Raw genomic sequence first — 19887 nt, 5'->3', positions numbered from 1 at the left:
AACTGTGACCTGTCTTACGGTAATTTTCCCCTCAAGAAGCCTTAGAAATCTGCATTTTAACCTAAACAACTCTGATACTCAACACTGTGGAGGGGGGAAATCTACACCATCCCACCACTCCATCGCTACATTACTTTGCAGAACCACATGTATGCAATTTTTTTCTTGAAAAAAACATGATTGAAGTCCTAGGCAACAGAAATATCAAAAGTGAAGTTCTAAAATAAGTGGATCCTGTTTATTACAGACAGACACTTGCTCAAGAACATTTGTGCATACCATATCAGGACGAGACTGTAGTTCCAACATTTTCATTCTCTCCCCATCAGCAAACTGCAGTACTCCAGCCACTGGTGCCAGATCTGCTGTGTTGTTTGGTGAGACATACCAGGCCACACTCGCTGGGCCGAATACACCCCTGTTCCGGTCAACTCGAAGAGAGGCAGTGTACAGATCACTGTTTGTACTCTCACCTGCAAACAAAGAAAACATGTTTATCACAGTGACTAATTTTTACTATATCTTTGGAAATCCCACCAAGCATTCATTTGGATGATACATTTCGAGAACCTTTCTTAGGGAAACAATGAATTATAAATTCAACTCGTAGAAATATTGCTTCTCATTCTTCTAAAACTTATAAGACAAATGAAAATTACACAGAAGATCCCCAATGTCTCTACGTCAACATGTAATCTTTATTTTCCATTGTATACATCCCTGTGATTATGATTTGATCAACCATGTGTTCTATGCCTTGTCCTACTGTTTCAAAATCTTGGCTTCCTAAGTATGACGTCTGTATCTGTAAAGGAAAAGTGTAATAATCTTGGCTTACTGATTGTGACGTCTGTATCAGCAAAAGAGAAGACTCCATAAGGGTCATCGTTCTCCAGCACAGAGATGGAGATGATATTGGGGCTGCCGATCACGCTGGCAGCCTGGTCCTGGCCGCTGAAGCTTCTCAGTCCCAGGGTGTAGGTCTCATTCAACTGGATAGGAAATGATTGCTTACATTAGGTGGGTTGGTACAGGTCTTATCAAAATCAAGAAGAGAATTATGGGAAAGACTCATTTTTGTATAACCCCTAAACACCGCCTGAACTATCTAAATTTGTTCTTAATATATCAACTTTTCCAACATGCCAACTTCTACAATGGCCTCATCAGCTAGGCCAACTAGAAGGAATGCAGCACTAGTCTTCAGCCAAATTGCAGAACAGAACTATCCTTTGGTACATGAGAATTCCCTTCCTATGTAAATAGAATGCAAATACTAGAAAACCAGCAAAGTTCACTCTGGTCTATATGACATTTACATGGCAAGGGTCCAATAGACTATTTGCTGATGGTATACTAGCGCCGATGATAGATAACCACCGTGCTGATAGTATATCAGCACCAAGGACAGGCACCACAGTGCTGATGGCATACTAGTATCAATGACAGATGCAACAGTGCTGATGGCATACTAGCACCAAGAACAGATGCAACAGTGCTGATGGCATACTAGCACCAAGGACAGATGCAACAGTGCGAATGGCATACTAGCACCAAGGACAGTGCCACCCATATCTTTTATCTCAACAAAACCCTTACCTTGAGCGGAAGATCATCTGTTGTATGTACAATGTACATGGGTAGAACCACTGTATAGTCACTTATTTGTTTGTAAACACTTGAATGAATACATTACCTCAGGGACATCATCCTGTTTTGCTTGAATGGTTACAATATGACTGGTCTCTCCAACCGCAAACAGAACCACTCCCACACCGCCCAGGAAGTTGTCTTCTCCACCAGGCTCTATGGTGTACTGAACCGTGCGAGGTACCAATGTACCTCCATCCCGGGTGATGGTGACGACAATCAAGTCACCTTCCTGCAACAATTATCAAAATTTTATGAAGCCAGCCAATACTATAAGACACCTATGTTTCTAAGTAATGTGTTGTAATGGAAATTTTCTACATTATGTATTGATACCTCATTTTCTTTATTGACAAATTCAAAAAAGGCAGTTAAGTGAGAGGAATAAGAAACAAGTTAACTCTTTTGCAAAATGATGCAGGTGGAGTCAATGGTTTTTATAAAGCATCAAAAGACATATGGTGTGTAGGAAGTCAAGGACATATGCTCAGATGTCATAGAATTTACAAATATTGAGCTCTTTTTTGAAAAATGTTGAAATTTTTCAAGGACACGTACCTGTACCACAAAAGACCCAGCAGTGTCATCAGAGAAGGAGAATATCCCCCCTGCATCATCGTTCTCCTCTATAACCACATTCACAGTGTCAAACCCAGGTTTGAGCTTCTGTGTTGACGACGGCTCCACCCTCTGGAGTCTGGCTGTGAAGGTTTCGTCTGTCTCTGCGATGTCATCAGGGAGAATATCGATGCTGATGTTTTTCAAGCTCTCTCCTGAAACACAGAAAAAAAGTTTTACATTATGAAACAAGAAAATATCTGGATTGCATGATCTACTGCATAGCTACCTTAGTAACACTGCAGGATTTTATAGAATAGTGGTAATGTAGTGGACATAGATGTGTGAACCTCCAAGCACTTAAGACCCACTTCTATAGTCACATATCCACAAGGTGAAATGTCTGGAGTGGTGAGCCATCCTAAAACAAAAAAAGCATAAGATAGGCCAAAAATTTGACAATTCTGCTCTACTTTGCGATAGAACAAAGCTTTAGATCATTATACTATGGTCTTAAAGCTTGGATGGCTGTCAAGGTAGATGTGTGTTGTCAATAACTCTCACCTTCAAGAAAGAGGAGAGTGCCTGACTGTGGCCTGGCATCAGAAGTCATGTCAGTGGCAGATTCCATGATCCAGTACACAGTGGCAGAACCAAGAGTGCCCTCTCTCTCAACTGTCAGAACAATCTGAAAAACCATAATTTTTGTCACAACTGTGAATCTGTACTACAGTACAACCACTTTCTACATTCAATCACCTCATAATCATCAACTTGATTGCAACTTCAAGAAAGTGATTCTTTGAAAGCACAAAAAGGATTGACACAAAGATTTCACATATACAGAATTAATCTTTGAGGATTAAACTCCCTCTGAGCCATCTGAAATCCAACTTTGGTAGACTGAACTGGAAGCCAGAAAAATCCTGCATACACCATTTTAACCTTGACAGCAATAATAGTGTTAAACTTACTGTCTGACTCCCAGGACCATCAGGCTCCTGTACCCTCCTCTCTGTTACATCAGTGAAGCCCACCTCCCCATTTGCGATGTCATCTGTCACAGCCAAGGTCAGGTTGGCCTGGTCTCCAAGTCGTGGGCTGCTGGCTGGTACTGCTGGCGTTACTATCACCGAACATGACAAACTTTGAGTGAGATTAATTCATAATGTATTGAGAACAAAGCACTACTTTCTGCCTTAAAGCAAAAACAAATTGAGCAAGTGATGTACCACAAACTTAAGTCATGAAGACAAGCTATAACAGTTACATTATTTCATAAAAGACATTCAAGCAAAAGGAGGTGACATTCAGTGTTCTATTTGTGCTTGCATACAAACTTGACACAAGTAATGCTTTAACTTCCAATCAAAAAGCCTATCTTGTGACAAGATATAAAAACTCACTGTCAACATTAGGATCTTGAAGGAAAACTTGAAAGCTTCCTCCCACTTGCAAGAAGGCGTCCCTGTTCACTTGAAGTTCCAACTGTTGTTGAGATTCACCAGGACGATACGTCAAACTTCCAGAGGTGCTGTTAAGGATACCTAAGGGCATGAATTACAAACAATTTAGATTAAACAACTGAATTTAAGAAAGATAGACATTTGTGCCTACTATATCTCATTAGAGATATAATAAAGAGGTGGGTTGTGCATTTTTACTGACTTATTTGCTAACTGACACAACATTTAACTTAATTGTGAGGGGATCAGAGGTCTAAAGTAAGGTTTGTGTAGGTAAACACCTAATGTATTGTTTATCATCAATAAGATCAATGCTGCACATGTATAATTACCTGTCTGAACTTGTCCTGCAGGAGAGTAGTATTGAGCCACATAGGACACTGTCACAGTCCCCACCGTGCCTCCCTCTCTCAAAACTACCAGCTGTAGACTGCGCACATCCCCATTCTGCAGTATCAACATACAACATTATCATATAATAATATAATGATAATTTCAAATAAGGCAACCAAAAAGTACAATCTTGAAGTAAGTTTATAGTGCTTCACAAAGCAGTATGTAATATGTGACGTTTCCAGTTGTGTGCATATCATATAATTGTGAAACATGACCATACCACACTTTTACACTCACATATCAACAAATATTGAGAGGCATTCCAAAACACAATCATCATCTGTTGAAGTAAGTTCTGTATAACCTAAGACATGTTTATTTCAAAACTTTCCTTTTGAGATACCGAACATCAAAACTTACAACAGTATGACTTACAGTGACAATGTCCTGCTGACCAGCCGGTGCAAAGTTCATCCTGCCGTACACGTCATCGCTGTCCCTGAGGACCAGCTGTCCCTCTCTCGGCCCCTCCACTGTGGCTCCTCCAGTCACACTAGATGGCAGCAATGTCAAGGTGTAGGTCTCAGCCTCCTCTGGGATGTTGTCATCTACCACAGTCAGGAGAATATCCTGAGACCTCTCTCCATCCTGTATGGTAAAGAAAGAAATAAGATCATCAATTACATTACTTTGCAGGTGCTATTCTCTTTGTAGCACCATTTCTAGCCTGCGTTTACACATTAAACTTACTTTCAAGACTACTAGCACCACTTAACACATGTTAAGTTTACATTCAATTTCATATTTGCACAACCATTCAGTACAGGTATGGTACAAATGGAGCTGTCTTTTTTGAGGGCCGGCGTTTCAAAATATCAGGTAGAATATCCAATAATTCTATTCAGATCTTGACCTTACCTGTAAGTTAACTGTTCCATTTGTGGGTCCTATATCATTGGCAATAGGATCTGTGTTTGCATCATCTCTCCTCAACTCCCACATGACGGACACTGCTCCGTACGTTCCTGCTTCTCTCATCACGGTAAACGCAACAAACTCTCCAGTTCCATCCTCATCTACCGCCCTGTTTGTCCTATCCAGGCTCAGCCTGCCATTGTGGTCGTCATTGGCAACGATCACGACAGTGGCAACATGTGGCATGGCAAGGACGGCATCCCCAGAAGCAATGGCAAGACTGATGGTAAAGTTCTCATCTATTTCAGGAATGCCATCGTCTATGATGGGAATGCTGAACTCATCTTCGTAAACACCGGCACCAAAACTTATCGTAGGCGTATCACTAGTGTTGAAGTCCTCTCCAAGCCGCGCAGAACCAGACACAGCATTGTATCTCACCACAACGGTGTCACTATCTGGACCTGCACGAATGTCATTCTCGTCTAGTCCACGTGTCACGGATAGTGTCACACTTCCAGCTGTCTCGTTCACGTAATATGTAGAGTGTCTGAATCGGACTGGGCTGTCATTGGCTGGGATTGTGACTCGTACCATGGAGGCGGACTGGTTTATGTTCGCTCCACCTGTGACTGCCGTCAGCTCCACTTGAAAGACTTCCTCCTCTTCTGGCAGCTTTGATGGGAAACAGGACAACAAAATTATGTTAACATTTTAAACCTTTAATTGTTTTGGACAAATAAAACGGGAAGAATCAGGGGCTACGTATAAACAGTTGATGCAAGTTTCAACACTTTATGCACATTTTTCACCATTTTGTGCAACTTTGTATTCTCCTCCAAAATACAGAGAGGAATTTTTCATTATTCTTTTCATGAAAAAAAAAGGATAGTTTAAAAGTGAATAACTTAATTGCCATGTAAACTGCAGTACGTTACATGTAGATGCTTCCAAGAATCGACTTACATTGTCTGCCAGAAGTCGGACAGTAAAGTTAACCAGCTCCTGACCGGGAGGCAGGGAAACATTCCCGCTGTACTGGCTCCAGTCTGTCAGTGGGCTGGGACCAGTTATCTAGGAGAAACACACAATGTCATATAGTCTGTACATGTACATTGTATGCACTATGTATAACAGGAAATATACATGTCAAGTACATGCTGACCTGTTGATCTCTTCAGCATTTGTCTAACTTACAATTTGATATGCCAACAGTATCTTAAAAGCTATCCTACCCACCGTACAGATGACAGCATCTCCAATGAAATCAATGCATTCACTTGGTCAAGTTAAAAGATAATAATAATCAAGATCTTAGATTATAAACAACTCACCTGAAATCCTGCATACACAGTATCAGCAGTTCCTCTGGCTCTCATTAGTGTGAACACCACTGGGTTGTCCCCATCACTCAGTTCTGGGACAGTGAGACTCTCAGCCTGTCATAGGAAGAACAGATACCATTAAGACCCACATTGAGTAACAGCTTACTACAGCATTTGCAAGTGACATATCTTAAGGTTCCTGATTTAATAAGTTGTTCACTTCTCTACCCTCCTTACAAACTAAAAGACATTGGACTAAGATGCACTTGATTGCATCCCCAGAAAACAGAATTCTTTTAAGCATCTAACAACTTGTATAATAATCATTATTATCCCTTAGAGAAATATTTGTCTTTGATGATACTGTAACAGAACTTACCATACTGAATCCAACAATGCCAAAAGCATCGTCATTAGCCAAGATGGTGATCGTTCCACTGTTTGGGTTGCCAATGGTTACCTGGCTTGAAGAACCGAGCAGCGACAGGGTAAAGGTGAACACCTCTTCTGCTTCTGGTATGTCATCGTCATTAACCGCGAAGGTTACAGTCAGAGTTTCTGGAATCCCAGCGGGGAATTGTAGGATTTGTGATGAACCTACAAAGTCTTGTGACCCTCCAACAATCTGTCAAATGGAGGAAAAGAATTGTTTGAGACTTTGACTAGAGGCCATTAGTGCATAATGCAACAGAAAGAGAAAACTTGCCTACTTCCCATTTGTGGCTGAAAAGGGGCCACAACATCCAGGTGGCATGTATGTAGAGGTGATCACTAAGTACATGTTTGACTGCAATTATGTACAGCAAGATACTACACTTCACTCGGGTAAGAATGAGTACCTAGTTTCAGTTAGGGACATCCCTTGTACAGGACCTTAAATGGATGCCCCATGTTTGAGTAGAGCTCTCACACCTTGCAATTGAGTACATAAAAGAGCCCACCACACTTACAGTCTGGTCCGGGATGACATCTTGAAAAGGTGATAGTCATGCACCTGTTATGTCAATCCTTCCACAAATGTGGTAAATCTCAATGAACAAATGAATATTAAAAAAAAAACATTGTGCAGAAAAAGAAGTGTACCTACATCATGTACCAAGTTGACAATTATACTGACCTCTATTGATACGCTGACCTCTTGCGTTGTAGTTCCAGCTTTCTCCACCTGCACCTGTACAAATGCTCCAGGTTCCTCAGGTGTTGTGATTTCTGTGACTGGGAGGCTGATAATGGATTGGCCCTGGACTCCACAGGACCACAGGCAAGAGAGAACACACAGTATCCAGACAGACGGCTGCATGGCTGACACCTGTTCAAGAATGAAACAATTAGTAAAATTACATTAATTCTAATTGCAAAAAAAAAAAGATTTTACTCTGATCTCTGATAAAATATCTCAAGTTACTGATTCACATTCATTCAATGTTTATCTTTTAAGAATAATGTATCTTTTGTTGGTGTCAAATGAGCGGAAATATGCAACATACAAGACGCTTAACTATATTGGCTTCATTATTCTCCCATTTGACCGTCCTGAAGATTCAATCAACTGTTGTGTATTTAACTGTATCACTGACAAATTTGTAAAATTGCATTAATTTTAATTGCAAAAAAAATAAGATTTTACTCTGATGTCTGATAAAATATCTAAAGTTACTGATTCACATTTATTCAATGTTTAGCTTTTAAAAATTAATGTGTCTTTTGTTGTTGTCAAATGAGCGGAAATATGCAACATACAAGAAACTTTATTGGCTTCATCTATACTTCAAATTATTCCTCCATTTGACCATCCTGAAAATTCAATCAACTGCTGTGTAAGTGCTGTAACACTTACAAATTGTCACTAATAGCAGAGAGGAAAACACCATTCTCATTGCTTTTGGGTTTTAGTGTTGTATTACTGACCATTCAATATTGCGGTCAGTAATATTAGCGGTTGGGGGTACTTCATGGCATTTGGTTTTAACTGTGGGAACAAACATCACTATCTCAAATGTAAGTTAAGCGTTTGCAATGATGAAATTTTAGCGGTTGACTTGTTACCATTAAAGTAGCTAAATTAAGCTATCATTAACAAATCTAGAATTACAATACAGTATTCTGTAAATGACAGGTTTTCAAACACATGCTCTGGATCCATGTGAAACACTTCAGCTGTGACAGACCTCAGCTGGGACCAACCTCAGTTGACAACTGAGTATGTTCTATTGTCTATATGTCCATCTTTTGATGATTGATTGAAGTTTGTCTGGGTGCTTCAGGTATGGCCAATATCTGTAGTTGTAAATTCATGCATGTTTGACAGTCTGTGCTCAGAGGCAGATTATGAAACCATAAGTTATAATGATCATTATTCATTTGCTCACATACCAACGCTATGACTGTTGAAATCAATACGTTCAGTGCATACTTTCCCAGATCCAACACATTGTAATGGGAAAGGTGAAACCTTCACCAAGCAACTAAACAATGGACCAAGCTGTGTGCTTTAACAAAGGATCAAGCAAGCTACCTTCCATGTTCAGTCTAGCACAGCGTGAAATGACCTGCCAAAAATAAAACTGTTTGTTTTCTTTTCCCACCCACTGAACGAGCTATTGATTGACAAGAATTTCGCTTCACAGAACTTAAATACAAAGTTCACTCAATCATAGATATAATGTTACACTGAATGTTCAATATGTTTCATATATATTCAAGTTTTCACACAACAAATGAAAATGTGACTGCAAGCCACATTAAGTCCTGAGAGAGATTGACTTTTGGTTAAAAAAAAGAAACAAGTCCTGGTGACCTTAATTCTTGCCACCTGTTGGATTTAATCAATTACATATTCATTGATCTTTCAACTTCCTTGTGTAGGGTGTGTGATACAGCACAAAGTACAGAGTTTTGCTTCACATACATGTAATTCTACAAAGCAGTTGTCAATGGGTGCTAGCAATAAATCAAATACATTGATATTTCCAGTTTTAAAGCACTGCATATGCCATGAAACACCTGGTAGAGCACCTGTTTATAAAATATACTTTCTCCCTTACCCTCAAAATATGCATTGGCAGAAATTTTCCCTGCTTATTTGCTGAAATTGCTTGCAATTTTTATCAAACATTTTGTGGGGCCAAATTTTGGAGAGGTAAACAAAGTGACAAACATTATAATGTCAAGTTGGCCATGAAAACCTATAGCCAAGTATCCCTAGCACAGAACTTGTGAGCGACAGCAACTAGTCAATAAGTTAGAGATTAACCCTGGTAAACACTTCTTAAGAGCTTTAAACATGACTAAGGGCATTTGTGCAAACATCTTATTTCGTCAAATGAGGTGAAATACTTGAAGACCTCAGAATATTTCTCTCCCATTATACTTCTGTATTTGCTGGAACCTTTTGATGCTGATGAACAGCTAATATGGCATCCCAAATGCTGCCACTATATGCCAGACATGAGGCACAAACTTGGTATTCTACCATGTATCAGCAAAAGTGGTGTATGGATGTTTTTGGCTTGCAAGGCGACAAATTTTACTATTAACTAATTTGACGTAACAGTTGGTGTAGGCTTGGATGGTTAGTCAGACTCATGGCTGCTTCCACATCATGATATTTATATACTGTATACGTCAGTAGTCTGCAAACATGCAGTTCTTCCCACTGTTTGCTTTCTTGGGTAATATCTAACTAAATGAGGGAACAGTTTTTGAGATATAGTGTTTTAATGGCACATTTTTTTTACAACAAAATGCAGTGGATTCTGTTGTCTTTGTGCACAGCCTAAACAAAAAATGTCCAATGGAGCATTGTTGAGGCACAACTGCTTAAAACTTGGTAATGTTATTGCTGATATCTATGTTATCAAGGTTTAAATATTAACAGAGGTTTACGCAAGTAGTTCTAGGTTTAAATTGTAACTGTGACAGGTTATGGAATGGTACAGGAAACCAAGAAAACAGGTGTTTAATGCAGAATATGTCCCCTGGGATTGGCACCCACATGTAGGCTACCTTTCAAAACCTGCCATTATTCACAAAAATCCTCCCATGGGAAAGTGAAAACCTTCCTGTCGAGTCGTTTTATTGTAGAACAATTGTGTTTGGACAAGTGCACTGGGACCACACCTGTGATGACTCACCTGTCAGTGCTACAACTGTAACATTATCAGTAGAGTGGGGGGGGGGGGGGGGGGAACAAGCATACCTTTGGTCCAGGATTGGAATTTTTTGGTCCAAGAATCATATTACCGGTACCTGTTTTAAGTATCCAAAATATGATTTACAGTTTTTAATTGAACTTATCAACTTATGAGTACTAGTACTTTATGGATGGTTGATATCTACGTTAACTAGACTGATACATTAAAAAAAATATGACATTAAGCGTCAATACCCTGGTTTCAAAAGAAGTACTGATTTTCAGAGGAACGATGGGGGGGCGCTGGCTGACACCTGAAACTGTTACTATTACCTTAAATCAGGCGTGCCGCGTTGCCATGGTAGCATGTCCGCCAGAATGACCATAAAATGCGCAGCACCTGGCACAGTTAAGAACCGTAACGTAACATACTCCACGTTCTCGGTTTTAAACGTACCAGCTACTACACAATTGTATGCGAGACACAAATACAGTCTATCAGCTATTGTAACCTAAGCATTTAAGGCGTGGTTAGTAAATTATTTGAGGTCTTTTTACGAAACGGTAGCAACGCTATTATGTTTGGCATGTTTAAATCCACGATAATGTGGCAACTAGGAATCCTTTCGCAAACCGGGAGACTGTTGAAACGTCAAAGGTCACGCCAACGTTATGCTATTGTGATCTATCTTCATTGTGAACAAGGAATGTTTAGACATGATGAAGTGAAGGGTATATTTTTGTACCTACCGTACACTGTAAACACTAACGGTCCCGTCTTCAGCTGGTCGTATGGGGTCCCGGGACACGCTCGGAATAGATCAAAACACAACCACCTTGTTCCGAATCATTTGCACGTTCCTCCAACAGTCTTACAAAAGCATTCCCCCCAGAACTGGAACAAAAATAAAAGGTCTAAGTCGGACAATACGTGGCCGTGCCTACCCCAGCGCCATTCGTCACCTGGAGAGTTTATAGCGGTACGCCCGCCCTGGGTCACGTCACGCTCATGTGTCAACACGCTTTTGTTCACGGGTGATTGACAGCTACTTTTGTATGGGACAGCCGTGGCTCCGCCCACTGCATGGCTAGCGGTACCTTGCTCGACGTCCCGTTACTGGACCCGTTAATGTCTCCATCAGACACCTAGCGGGGCGGCATATTAACATCCTGTGGACATGCAAGAGAAGTGCTAGTTGCGTCATTCTTGGACTAGTCTTCTTTGCCGCTGGAAAATGAATTTAGGATCTTACATACTTACTTCACCACGGTTCCCTTCTAGTTGAAACACAACATTGTTCCTGACTGAGCTGCAAGTTGTGTTACATGTAACATTGCTCTGTATGATGTTTTAAAAGGCCAACTTTGAGAATGCGTGTGGTGGCTTGGCCAGGTTTGTGTCGAAGTTTGTAGTGCTTTGCTTTGTCTTAGCATAGTGCTCTCTATTCCAGCATAATCAGTGCTAATCTTTATTGAATGTTGCTCATCCGTAAAATAAACATAATTCAAGCATCAGTGAGTGTTTCGTGTGATCTCAATGAAAGATTGATGGGTTGACTCACACAACACAGTCACCATGGATACTGGTAAGTGTGAGGAAGACTGGACTTCGTAGTTCCTTTGGAAGACTGCAGGCATCTCAACACACAGACTTAAAGCTAACGTTACATATACAGACGATGTTTATTGACACAGCAAAAGCACAGCGACTTTCGTAAGGTCTACTACATACATACATACATACATACATACATACATACATACATACATACATACATACATACAGACGAATAGGTGCATACAAATGAGTCTGATTACACACAATCATATGGGATAGAGCAACATGTCGAAATATCACGTCATATACTTATACATTGCTTGTTCTAATGTCTAAACATTCTTTGATGTATAAACCTATCTGTACACAGTAGGAATTATCACCTCCTAGTATGTAATTGAATCTATCCGACAGAACGGAGCGCATTGAATTCATTTGAACAAGCGGAAATAAAGGTGAATAGCTTTGAGCATTTATCCTCATATCTTGAACAATTCATGATAAAGTGACTTTCATCTTCAATCTCATTTGGGCAGAATGGACAAAACCTTTGATCACGGGGAATTTTACGATACCTTCCAGCTTCAATGTTCAATTTATGGCTACATATTCTTATCTTTGTAATTGATCTACGAATTTCAAAATTATGTATGCTTGCGAGACACTTTTCTTGTCCGTATATATCTCTTCTTTAAGGCGGAATAAATAGACAGTTTAGAATTGTTTTGAATAGAACTATGCCATTCTTGTATATATATATCCTGCAGACGTTGTCGTAACTGGTTGGTTAACATATCAGTCTGATATAATGTAGGGGTTGTCCATACATGCCCAAAACCGTTAATAGTTAAGAATATCATTAACATGGTTCACCTAGTCATGATAACCAGAATGTAGAACGTCGTATGATTCACGCTACAGGGTATCTTGGGGTAAATTTAATAAACGATGCCAGTATTTGATAATTTGTATCTCGGCCTTAATCTTGATTGAACACTGGGAGATCACCCAGAAAGCAAAACAGCTATTTCTATTCAATTATTGTGTCCGTTTCATACCCATCAACAATACAAATGAACAAAAGTCACACAACATCAACTGAAACCACACGATCACACCTCAACCAAGTATGCATGTCAGCATCATAGTCCACACAACATCCACACACTGTGTTGCGCTAGGGGGCTGGTCGGATTTTCATTTCCATACTCTTCAGGGAGTAGTCGAGACCCTTCCATGTGGACCAGACAACGCCCCTTCCCATTCTCCCATCACTGTATCTACCCGACAGGTATTGTCCGTTTAAGTTTGCCTCGTGGCAAAATCCGTACCACCAGCCTCTTCTGTGCTGCTCTGCACAGCTTCTGTTGTACTCATCATTGTCCCTGTCCTTAGTGCTGAATTGCTGGACACCATGTTTGATAGTCAAGGCATCCCCTGTGCCAGAAACAGATATTTATTTGCATGCCAACAACAAAACGGTGGATTTGGAAGTGCGATCCTAAAATATTGTACCATCACGAAATAGGTTTACTGTCGAGCGAGAGCAAAAAACGCCCTTCTGTGACGAGAAGACACCGCAGACATCCTTATCTGCAGTTCCGCTGTAGGTCCCGATACTCAGTTGGTAGTTCTGTGATTCAGGATCAATGATAAACTTGCCGTAGGCCGCAGTGGCCAATGGTATCTTTGATATGAATGTTGATATTGACAGGGTGTAGACTGAGATAGCTTTAAAGTCCTCTGGACAGGAGTTCCATGTAACTTCATTTTGCTGCTTTAATGATCAAAAGGCTCAGTAGGAAAAGGCTAATGCTGACACAGAAGTCAAAGAAGACGATTTGAAAGAACAAAAATGAAAAATCTATATTTCGGTATACCATGATGATGATGATGGCTGCTTCTTCGTTCCGAAGATCATTGGGAAGGTAGTCCTCCTCTGCAGGCTCTTCTGTGGCTGTGTAGCCCAATCCTGGATCTGCACACTCTGCTGCAGGCCGGGCAGGTAAAGACCTGTGTAGGTGGAGACTGGGCAGCAGCAGCTTTCCTGTGGCTTCTCTTCTCAGCAGCAGACTCTCTTCGAGCTGTTCTCCCATTCTTTTACTGGAATGCCGGTGTCACAGGGATTTCGCACCCCCCTAATTTTGAACCCCCCGGTGCGAAATCACTAGGGATCTCGCACCCCCCGGTGCGAAATCCCTAGCGATCTTGCACCCCCCAGCTAGGGATCTCGCACCCCCTCCTCGAACCCCCCTAGGGATTTTGAACCCCCCAAATATTTCGAAAGGTGCTCTGTCTGTGCAGCAATTATATTCAAAACTGCATTTTGATATAATAAAGCCATAGTTTAACGTGGTAATCGAGAGTATTACAAGTTGCTGTGTCTGACAGAACAAACATCTAAGACTCCGGCCGGGAACCCATGCCCTGGACTAATGTAACGCTACTAGTATTTCAGCACAGCGCGATGATGGTGACTCTCTGTGCACGATGATTCGTTGTAATATTCTTCCTTTGTGCCATGAGGAATGTACGATTAGTTCATAGTTTTACTTCAATGTTCATAATTGATTTTTTAGATTATTTTAGAGACTTGAATAACATTTTATCATACAAAATTATATCACATATTGAATGGATGACGGGTTTAAATAGGGTTAGAAAAAAATTATCGAAGCCTTAATCGAAATCTTATGACATTTCTGAGTAAGAATTATTAGTTATTTAATGTTAAAAACTATGGGATAAAAATGTCGCCACCAGGATTTGAACACAAGAACCATGACTCCCAGATAGTCATTGCACAACCCACTTCGTTACCACTTCAGTCAACAGAGCATTTGAAATGTCAGTTATAGTTACCAATCAATTTGTTAAAAAGATAGCCACTGGGAATTATGAATGCCGTAACAGAACACATACTACACCCTGGGGGTGCGAGATCACTAGAGGGGTGCGAAATCGCTAGGGATTTCGCACCGGGGGGTGCAAATTCACTAGTGATTTCGAACCGGGGGGTTCAAATTCACGGGGGGTGCGAGATCCCTGTGACACCGGCTGAGCTGGGGGCTCCCCTGTCCCGCTTGCCCTGGCACAGCTCACTGTAGAAGACAGCTTTGGGCATTCTGGAGTCCTCCATCCGTGATAAGTGACCAGCCCATCGGAGCTGCTTTGACAGCAGCAGTGCCTCCATGCTGGGGAGGTTCGCTCTCTCTAAGACTTTGTCACAGTCCTGCCACTTGATGCCCATGATGCACCGCAGGCATCGCTGGTGAAAGCGCTCCAGGAGTCGCACCTGCTTCCGGTACAGGACCCAAGTCTCAGCACAGAAGAGTGGTGATGACTACTGCTCTATACACCTGGATCTTTGTTGAGAGACGCAGTGAGTGGTTCTTCCAGACACGCTTCTGTAGCCGCCCGAACGAGCTGCAGGCTTTGCCAAGTCGGCTGTCCACATCTTTGGTCACTGTAGCATCGTTGGAGATGACACTCCCCAGGTAAGTGAAGTGCTCGACTGCGTTCAGAGACTGCCCGTCAATGCTGATCTGTGGAGGGGTGTAGGTTCCACGTGGTGGCTTCTGGTACATCACCTCCGTTTTCTTGAGGCTAATGGTGAGCCCGAAGGCCTTACATGCTTCTGCAAAGTGGTTGACAACTGTCTGTAGGGCTTCCTCTGTGTGAGCCAGGAGTGCACAGTCATCTGCGAACAGCAAATCGAGGATCAGCTCTTCCAGTGTCTTTGTGCGGGCTAGGAGTCTCCTGAGGTTGAAGATGCTACCGTCCGTTCTGAACCTGATGTAGATCCCCTCAGTGAGATCCTCCTTGGCCTCTCTCAGCATCATACTGAAGAAGATGGCGAAGAGAGTAGGGGCAAGAACGCATCCTTGCTTGACTCCGTTGTCGATCGGGAACGGCTCTGACAGGCCTCCGCTGTGTTTCACTTGACCCTTCTGACCTTAAAGGAGTCCTAAAGCCCAGAAGGGGGAGTTATTTTCCAATGGATGGTATTTTTAGGAAGTAGAAATGAATATTTTTGCAGTATACGATAAAGTACTCACTAGTCCCGTGTGCATCCAAAAGCATTCAGTATTCTACCAAATTCCCCAGGTGACCCTCAGCCTATGTGTTTTTTACAATGTGCCTGACAATGCCTGACAAAATTCAGATTACAGAAAGAATGTCAGGGTGGTTAAGAAAAACCCGTCTTGCTATGTGTTCTTTTATATCTTATTAACAATTGGCCTTCTTATTGTGCTTAACCACCCTCATTTACGCCGAAAATATCCGCATTTAAAAATGTATGTTTACGCATAGGGAATGCACTGGTAGGGTCTGCAGGGGTTTAGTGAGTATCATATTGTTAAAAAAAAAACACCTTGTGTAATTCACCACAAGCGGAATTTTGTACAAAGTCGGCTGATTATGTATTGATTATCTTCGCCGAGTACTTGTACTCGGGAAGATTATGTTTTCGGTTGAAAAATCTGTTAGGTGGGTCTGTATGTATGTCAGGCGCATAACTCAAGAAAGCTTCGATGAATCTTTATGATTTTTGGTAGGTGTGTAGTGGTTGTGCAAAGGAAGGTCAAGTTCGAAAATGGTTTACCTTGCGTTTTTCAACAGTACTGCAGCGGACTGTGTTTGTATGTAGGCAAAAAAAAAGTGACGGAAACGTTGATGGATCTTCAAGATTTTTTGCAGGTGTGTAGATGTTGTAAAAACGGAGGTCAAGTTCAAAAATGGTTCTCCTGGCATTTTCCGTCGGTACTGCAGCGGGCTTTGTTTCGATGTGTATTTCTTGTGGACAAGATAACTCGAAAAGCTGTCGATGGTTCTGCATGATATTTAGTGGATGGGTAGGGTTTACAAAAAGGAAGGTCAAGTTCGATAATGGGCATTCTAGCGGGTACCTAAGGTACTGCAGCCGAGCTTCAAAATTTGAGGGCATGTTTTCTACAAGTGCTATGGTCATGATTTTTGTGTGGTAGATAGTTCATGTTATAGGAAGTAAGTTGTAAAAGTTTGGGCCCCCTAGCGTCTTGTTTGGAACTGCAGTGGGTGTTTTTGTTTTGACCTTCGGACAGGAATAACTTGAGAAGGGGTCGACAGATCGTCGTGACGTTTGTCATTCAGATAGCTCAGATGGTGCTTTACATAATAAACGACTAATTATGCGAATCAGGATATAATTGGCATAATTAGTAAGGAAAGTTTGATGCATTTCATATTGGGACTCTTAAACATGTGACGGTTTCCCAGAAAACAGGTCTTACAAACAGATAGCCTGGGAAAAAAAGGTCAAATAAACAAATAGAGCACAGCACTGCTCTCCAAGCAGAGGTGTGGGTCCGGCTGTTTTTTCACATGTTTAGTTTAGGCATGTTTGTCCAAAGCACGTTGGCGACATAACGAAAAGGGGACGAAATAGAAAGCCCGACAAAACACCTAAAAACACGTCAAAAACACGGCTCTGCTTGGAAAGTACATTGCTCCAAAACTGCACCACTGCTAGGTACGGTAAAGTCACATTTACTATGTCTTTCAAAATGTGTATGACATGGAATAAAGATTTATTCTATTCTTATTCATATGTATTGACGCGACATTTCATCATCACATTCAACTTACGCCACTGCAATTTCAAACCTTTGAGGGCCCATAATTTCAACATACTGTACTCATTTTTTTTTCATGACCAGTTTTAACATATATCAGCATACAAGACACTTACATTCTACACTAGTCCTGTACCAGCAAATGATTCCTAACCCTATCTCCCCCCCCCCCTCAAAACTTACAAACAGCACATGGTGTATGATCAAATTTTCAGGGGGTGATATCAAAGCATGTAAATATGAATTGCTATTCATAATAAGCCTTGTTTGTTTTGTTTACTATCATTGTTCCGATTGTAACCTCAAATTCAGCATATTGATTTGTCGTGTTTCTCTAGGGTACCCTACTATAGTTTTATTCCCGTCTGTTTCCGTCACTTTGTGGTCTTTCACTATAGAAATCGCCATTGGCGAAAAACCGTGTTCTGCTGCCTTGGCAGGTCTACTTGCAGTTCTACTTCATGCCGCTATGTAACAGTGGCGTCCTTGAACCGCAGCGAGTTGCTTAATCGAAATGGCTTGAATCTTTCGCTAATTAGCTTTGTAAACGGTAATTAAGCACCCTAACAGGCTAGATGAGGAGTTTGAAAGTGGGCTTATATGTATATGAACGTTAACATGTGTCCACTATTGAAATTAATACTAGTGTGCAACATCAGCATTTTAGCGGCATAAGTCGGCCAAACTATTATCATAAACTATTGCTATGGCACTAAAGCACCAACGCATAACATACAAAATACACTTTCCTCATCAAACAACAACATACATTAACTAACTGCCATATCTAGACGATTCACTAGTGCATTCACACCATACGGTGAAAAAGTTGGTAGATTTCTTGACAATCAGACAAAAACTGTTCCATTTGTTCAACGTGCTATTGTTACATTAATTACGATTGAAATTATGATGAATAGTCCTTCAGAAAGTGGTAACTTACAGGAAATTACCATTGGTAAGATACAAAGAAAGCATATCATCCATAACCCAACATCCAATGTTGTTTTTTGCAAAACCCCTTTGCGAGTCTTTTGTGATTTCCCCATTCCCGAAAAGGTTGAAATTTGGCAATTTGACGGTCTCCTTTGTCACTTTTCTGTATACGGCCGGGAGCGGTACTGCAGATAATGCTCCAATAGGGTATATACTCCCGTCTTATAAGATACGAAAATATCTAAGGCATTACGCCTAGACTATTTAAAAACTCGACCAAAAAGGTATGAAAATCTTCAAATACATGTAGGGTGACATGTAAGACTTTTGAAATCACGCGTCTCCATACAGGACCAATTTTTAGATACGGGGGCTGGAGCTCATATCACGCCTATCGAAGCGCCTCCTATATTCATACATATTTCAAGTTTAGTCCATAATCAGTGGGTTAAGGGAGTATGTAAACTGCATCCACTTTCCCTAAATTAACTCGGCCTTTTTAACTTAAACTCAAATTCACCCGCTGTTATGATTAAAATGACAGAGAACTTGACATTAGACCACAGAATGATATCACAGACAGTAGCCTTCAAACTATACGTTAGTTGTACAGACAGGCTTGCTCAAAAGGCTGCACATGTTTGCAGCAGTCTAAAATGGTAGACCAAACATGTTTTGACGTTTTTTATCAAATCGTGTTTGACGTATTTTTTTATATAAACAGGTAATTTCAGGCAACATAGGACAAGAACCATATGCATTTTTCAGTAGGATAGAACCTAATAATCTATAGTTTACAGGTACAGTATGTCCTTCTCATATCATTTTAGGGTCTAGTGTTTATATATTAAGGTATTAAGGTACATATAAATAGCGGATGAACAGTTGTCCTAGAAAAAAAGAATATCATCTCCAAGCAGATGTTGGGATGAAAAATTTCCTTTACACATGTTTTGTTGTTTGGCTATTGACTTTGTTCGACTCTATTGGTAGTAATGAGCTCCATATTTAACGTTGAAAAAGTGCCTTTGAAAATTCCAATCCGAAAAAAAAATATGCCGCAATAGTCGGGTCTGTTGGTTTAGCGGACAAACGCCATACCATTCCGTACCAGGGAGAAATCTGACTTATTCTGCGCGTTAGTATTTTCTAACGTAGGCACTACCTAGGTTATGTAAGCAACTAGAACCTACAAAAATGGTTGCAAAAGTACTGAAATAGCACCGCTACAGAACGATACAATTTTCAGGTACAAAGTTTTCACTTTGTAGACGCACTAAGTATGCAAGGTACTGAATGTGGTTGGATTATATGGCTGCGGCATCTTGGTTTAATATTTGATCTATTCCATATACCACAAGCCACACCACAGTCCAAGAAATACAGCACAGTCCTC

General features: G+C 40.9%; 2 protein-coding genes across 3 annotated transcripts in view; both read right to left on the bottom strand.

Annotated features, from left to right (window-relative positions):
* LOC136427789 (adhesion G-protein coupled receptor V1-like) overlaps positions 1 to 11373 on the bottom strand; it is a 59260-nt gene extending 47887 nt beyond the window's left edge. For both annotated transcript variants that reach the window (XM_066416955.1, XM_066416956.1), the window contains exons 1-15: positions 11133 to 11373; positions 7368 to 7559; positions 6630 to 6875; positions 6260 to 6364; positions 5892 to 5999; positions 4929 to 5600; positions 4446 to 4658; positions 4007 to 4121; positions 3615 to 3755; positions 3183 to 3334; positions 2773 to 2896; positions 2209 to 2423; positions 1697 to 1882; positions 839 to 992; positions 280 to 473 (exon numbers count right to left, since the gene is read on the bottom strand). In XM_066416955.1, the coding sequence (XP_066273052.1) occupies positions 280 to 473; positions 839 to 992; positions 1697 to 1882; positions 2209 to 2423; positions 2773 to 2896; positions 3183 to 3334; positions 3615 to 3755; positions 4007 to 4121; positions 4446 to 4658; positions 4929 to 5600; positions 5892 to 5999; positions 6260 to 6364; positions 6630 to 6875; positions 7368 to 7550 (2808 nt within the window). In that variant the 5' untranslated portion in view covers positions 7551 to 7559; positions 11133 to 11373. The remainder of the gene's footprint in view (positions 1 to 279; positions 474 to 838; positions 993 to 1696; positions 1883 to 2208; positions 2424 to 2772; positions 2897 to 3182; positions 3335 to 3614; positions 3756 to 4006; positions 4122 to 4445; positions 4659 to 4928; positions 5601 to 5891; positions 6000 to 6259; positions 6365 to 6629; positions 6876 to 7367; positions 7560 to 11132) is intronic.
* A 3887-nt stretch (positions 11374 to 15260) lies between these two features.
* Positions 15261 to 15782, bottom strand: LOC136426892 (uncharacterized). Its single transcript, XM_066415612.1, has one exon. It carries the CDS (start codon positions 15780 to 15782, stop codon positions 15261 to 15263), a length of 522 nt encoding a protein of 173 aa, XP_066271709.1.
* Positions 15783 to 19887: the final 4105 nt, after the last annotated feature.

The sequence above is a fragment of the Branchiostoma lanceolatum genome, chromosome 2 (assembly GCF_035083965.1).
Source record: "Branchiostoma lanceolatum isolate klBraLanc5 chromosome 2, klBraLanc5.hap2, whole genome shotgun sequence".
NCBI lineage: Eukaryota > Metazoa > Chordata > Leptocardii > Amphioxiformes > Branchiostomatidae > Branchiostoma > Branchiostoma lanceolatum.
This window is presented reverse-complemented; position numbering and strand designations above follow the sequence as displayed.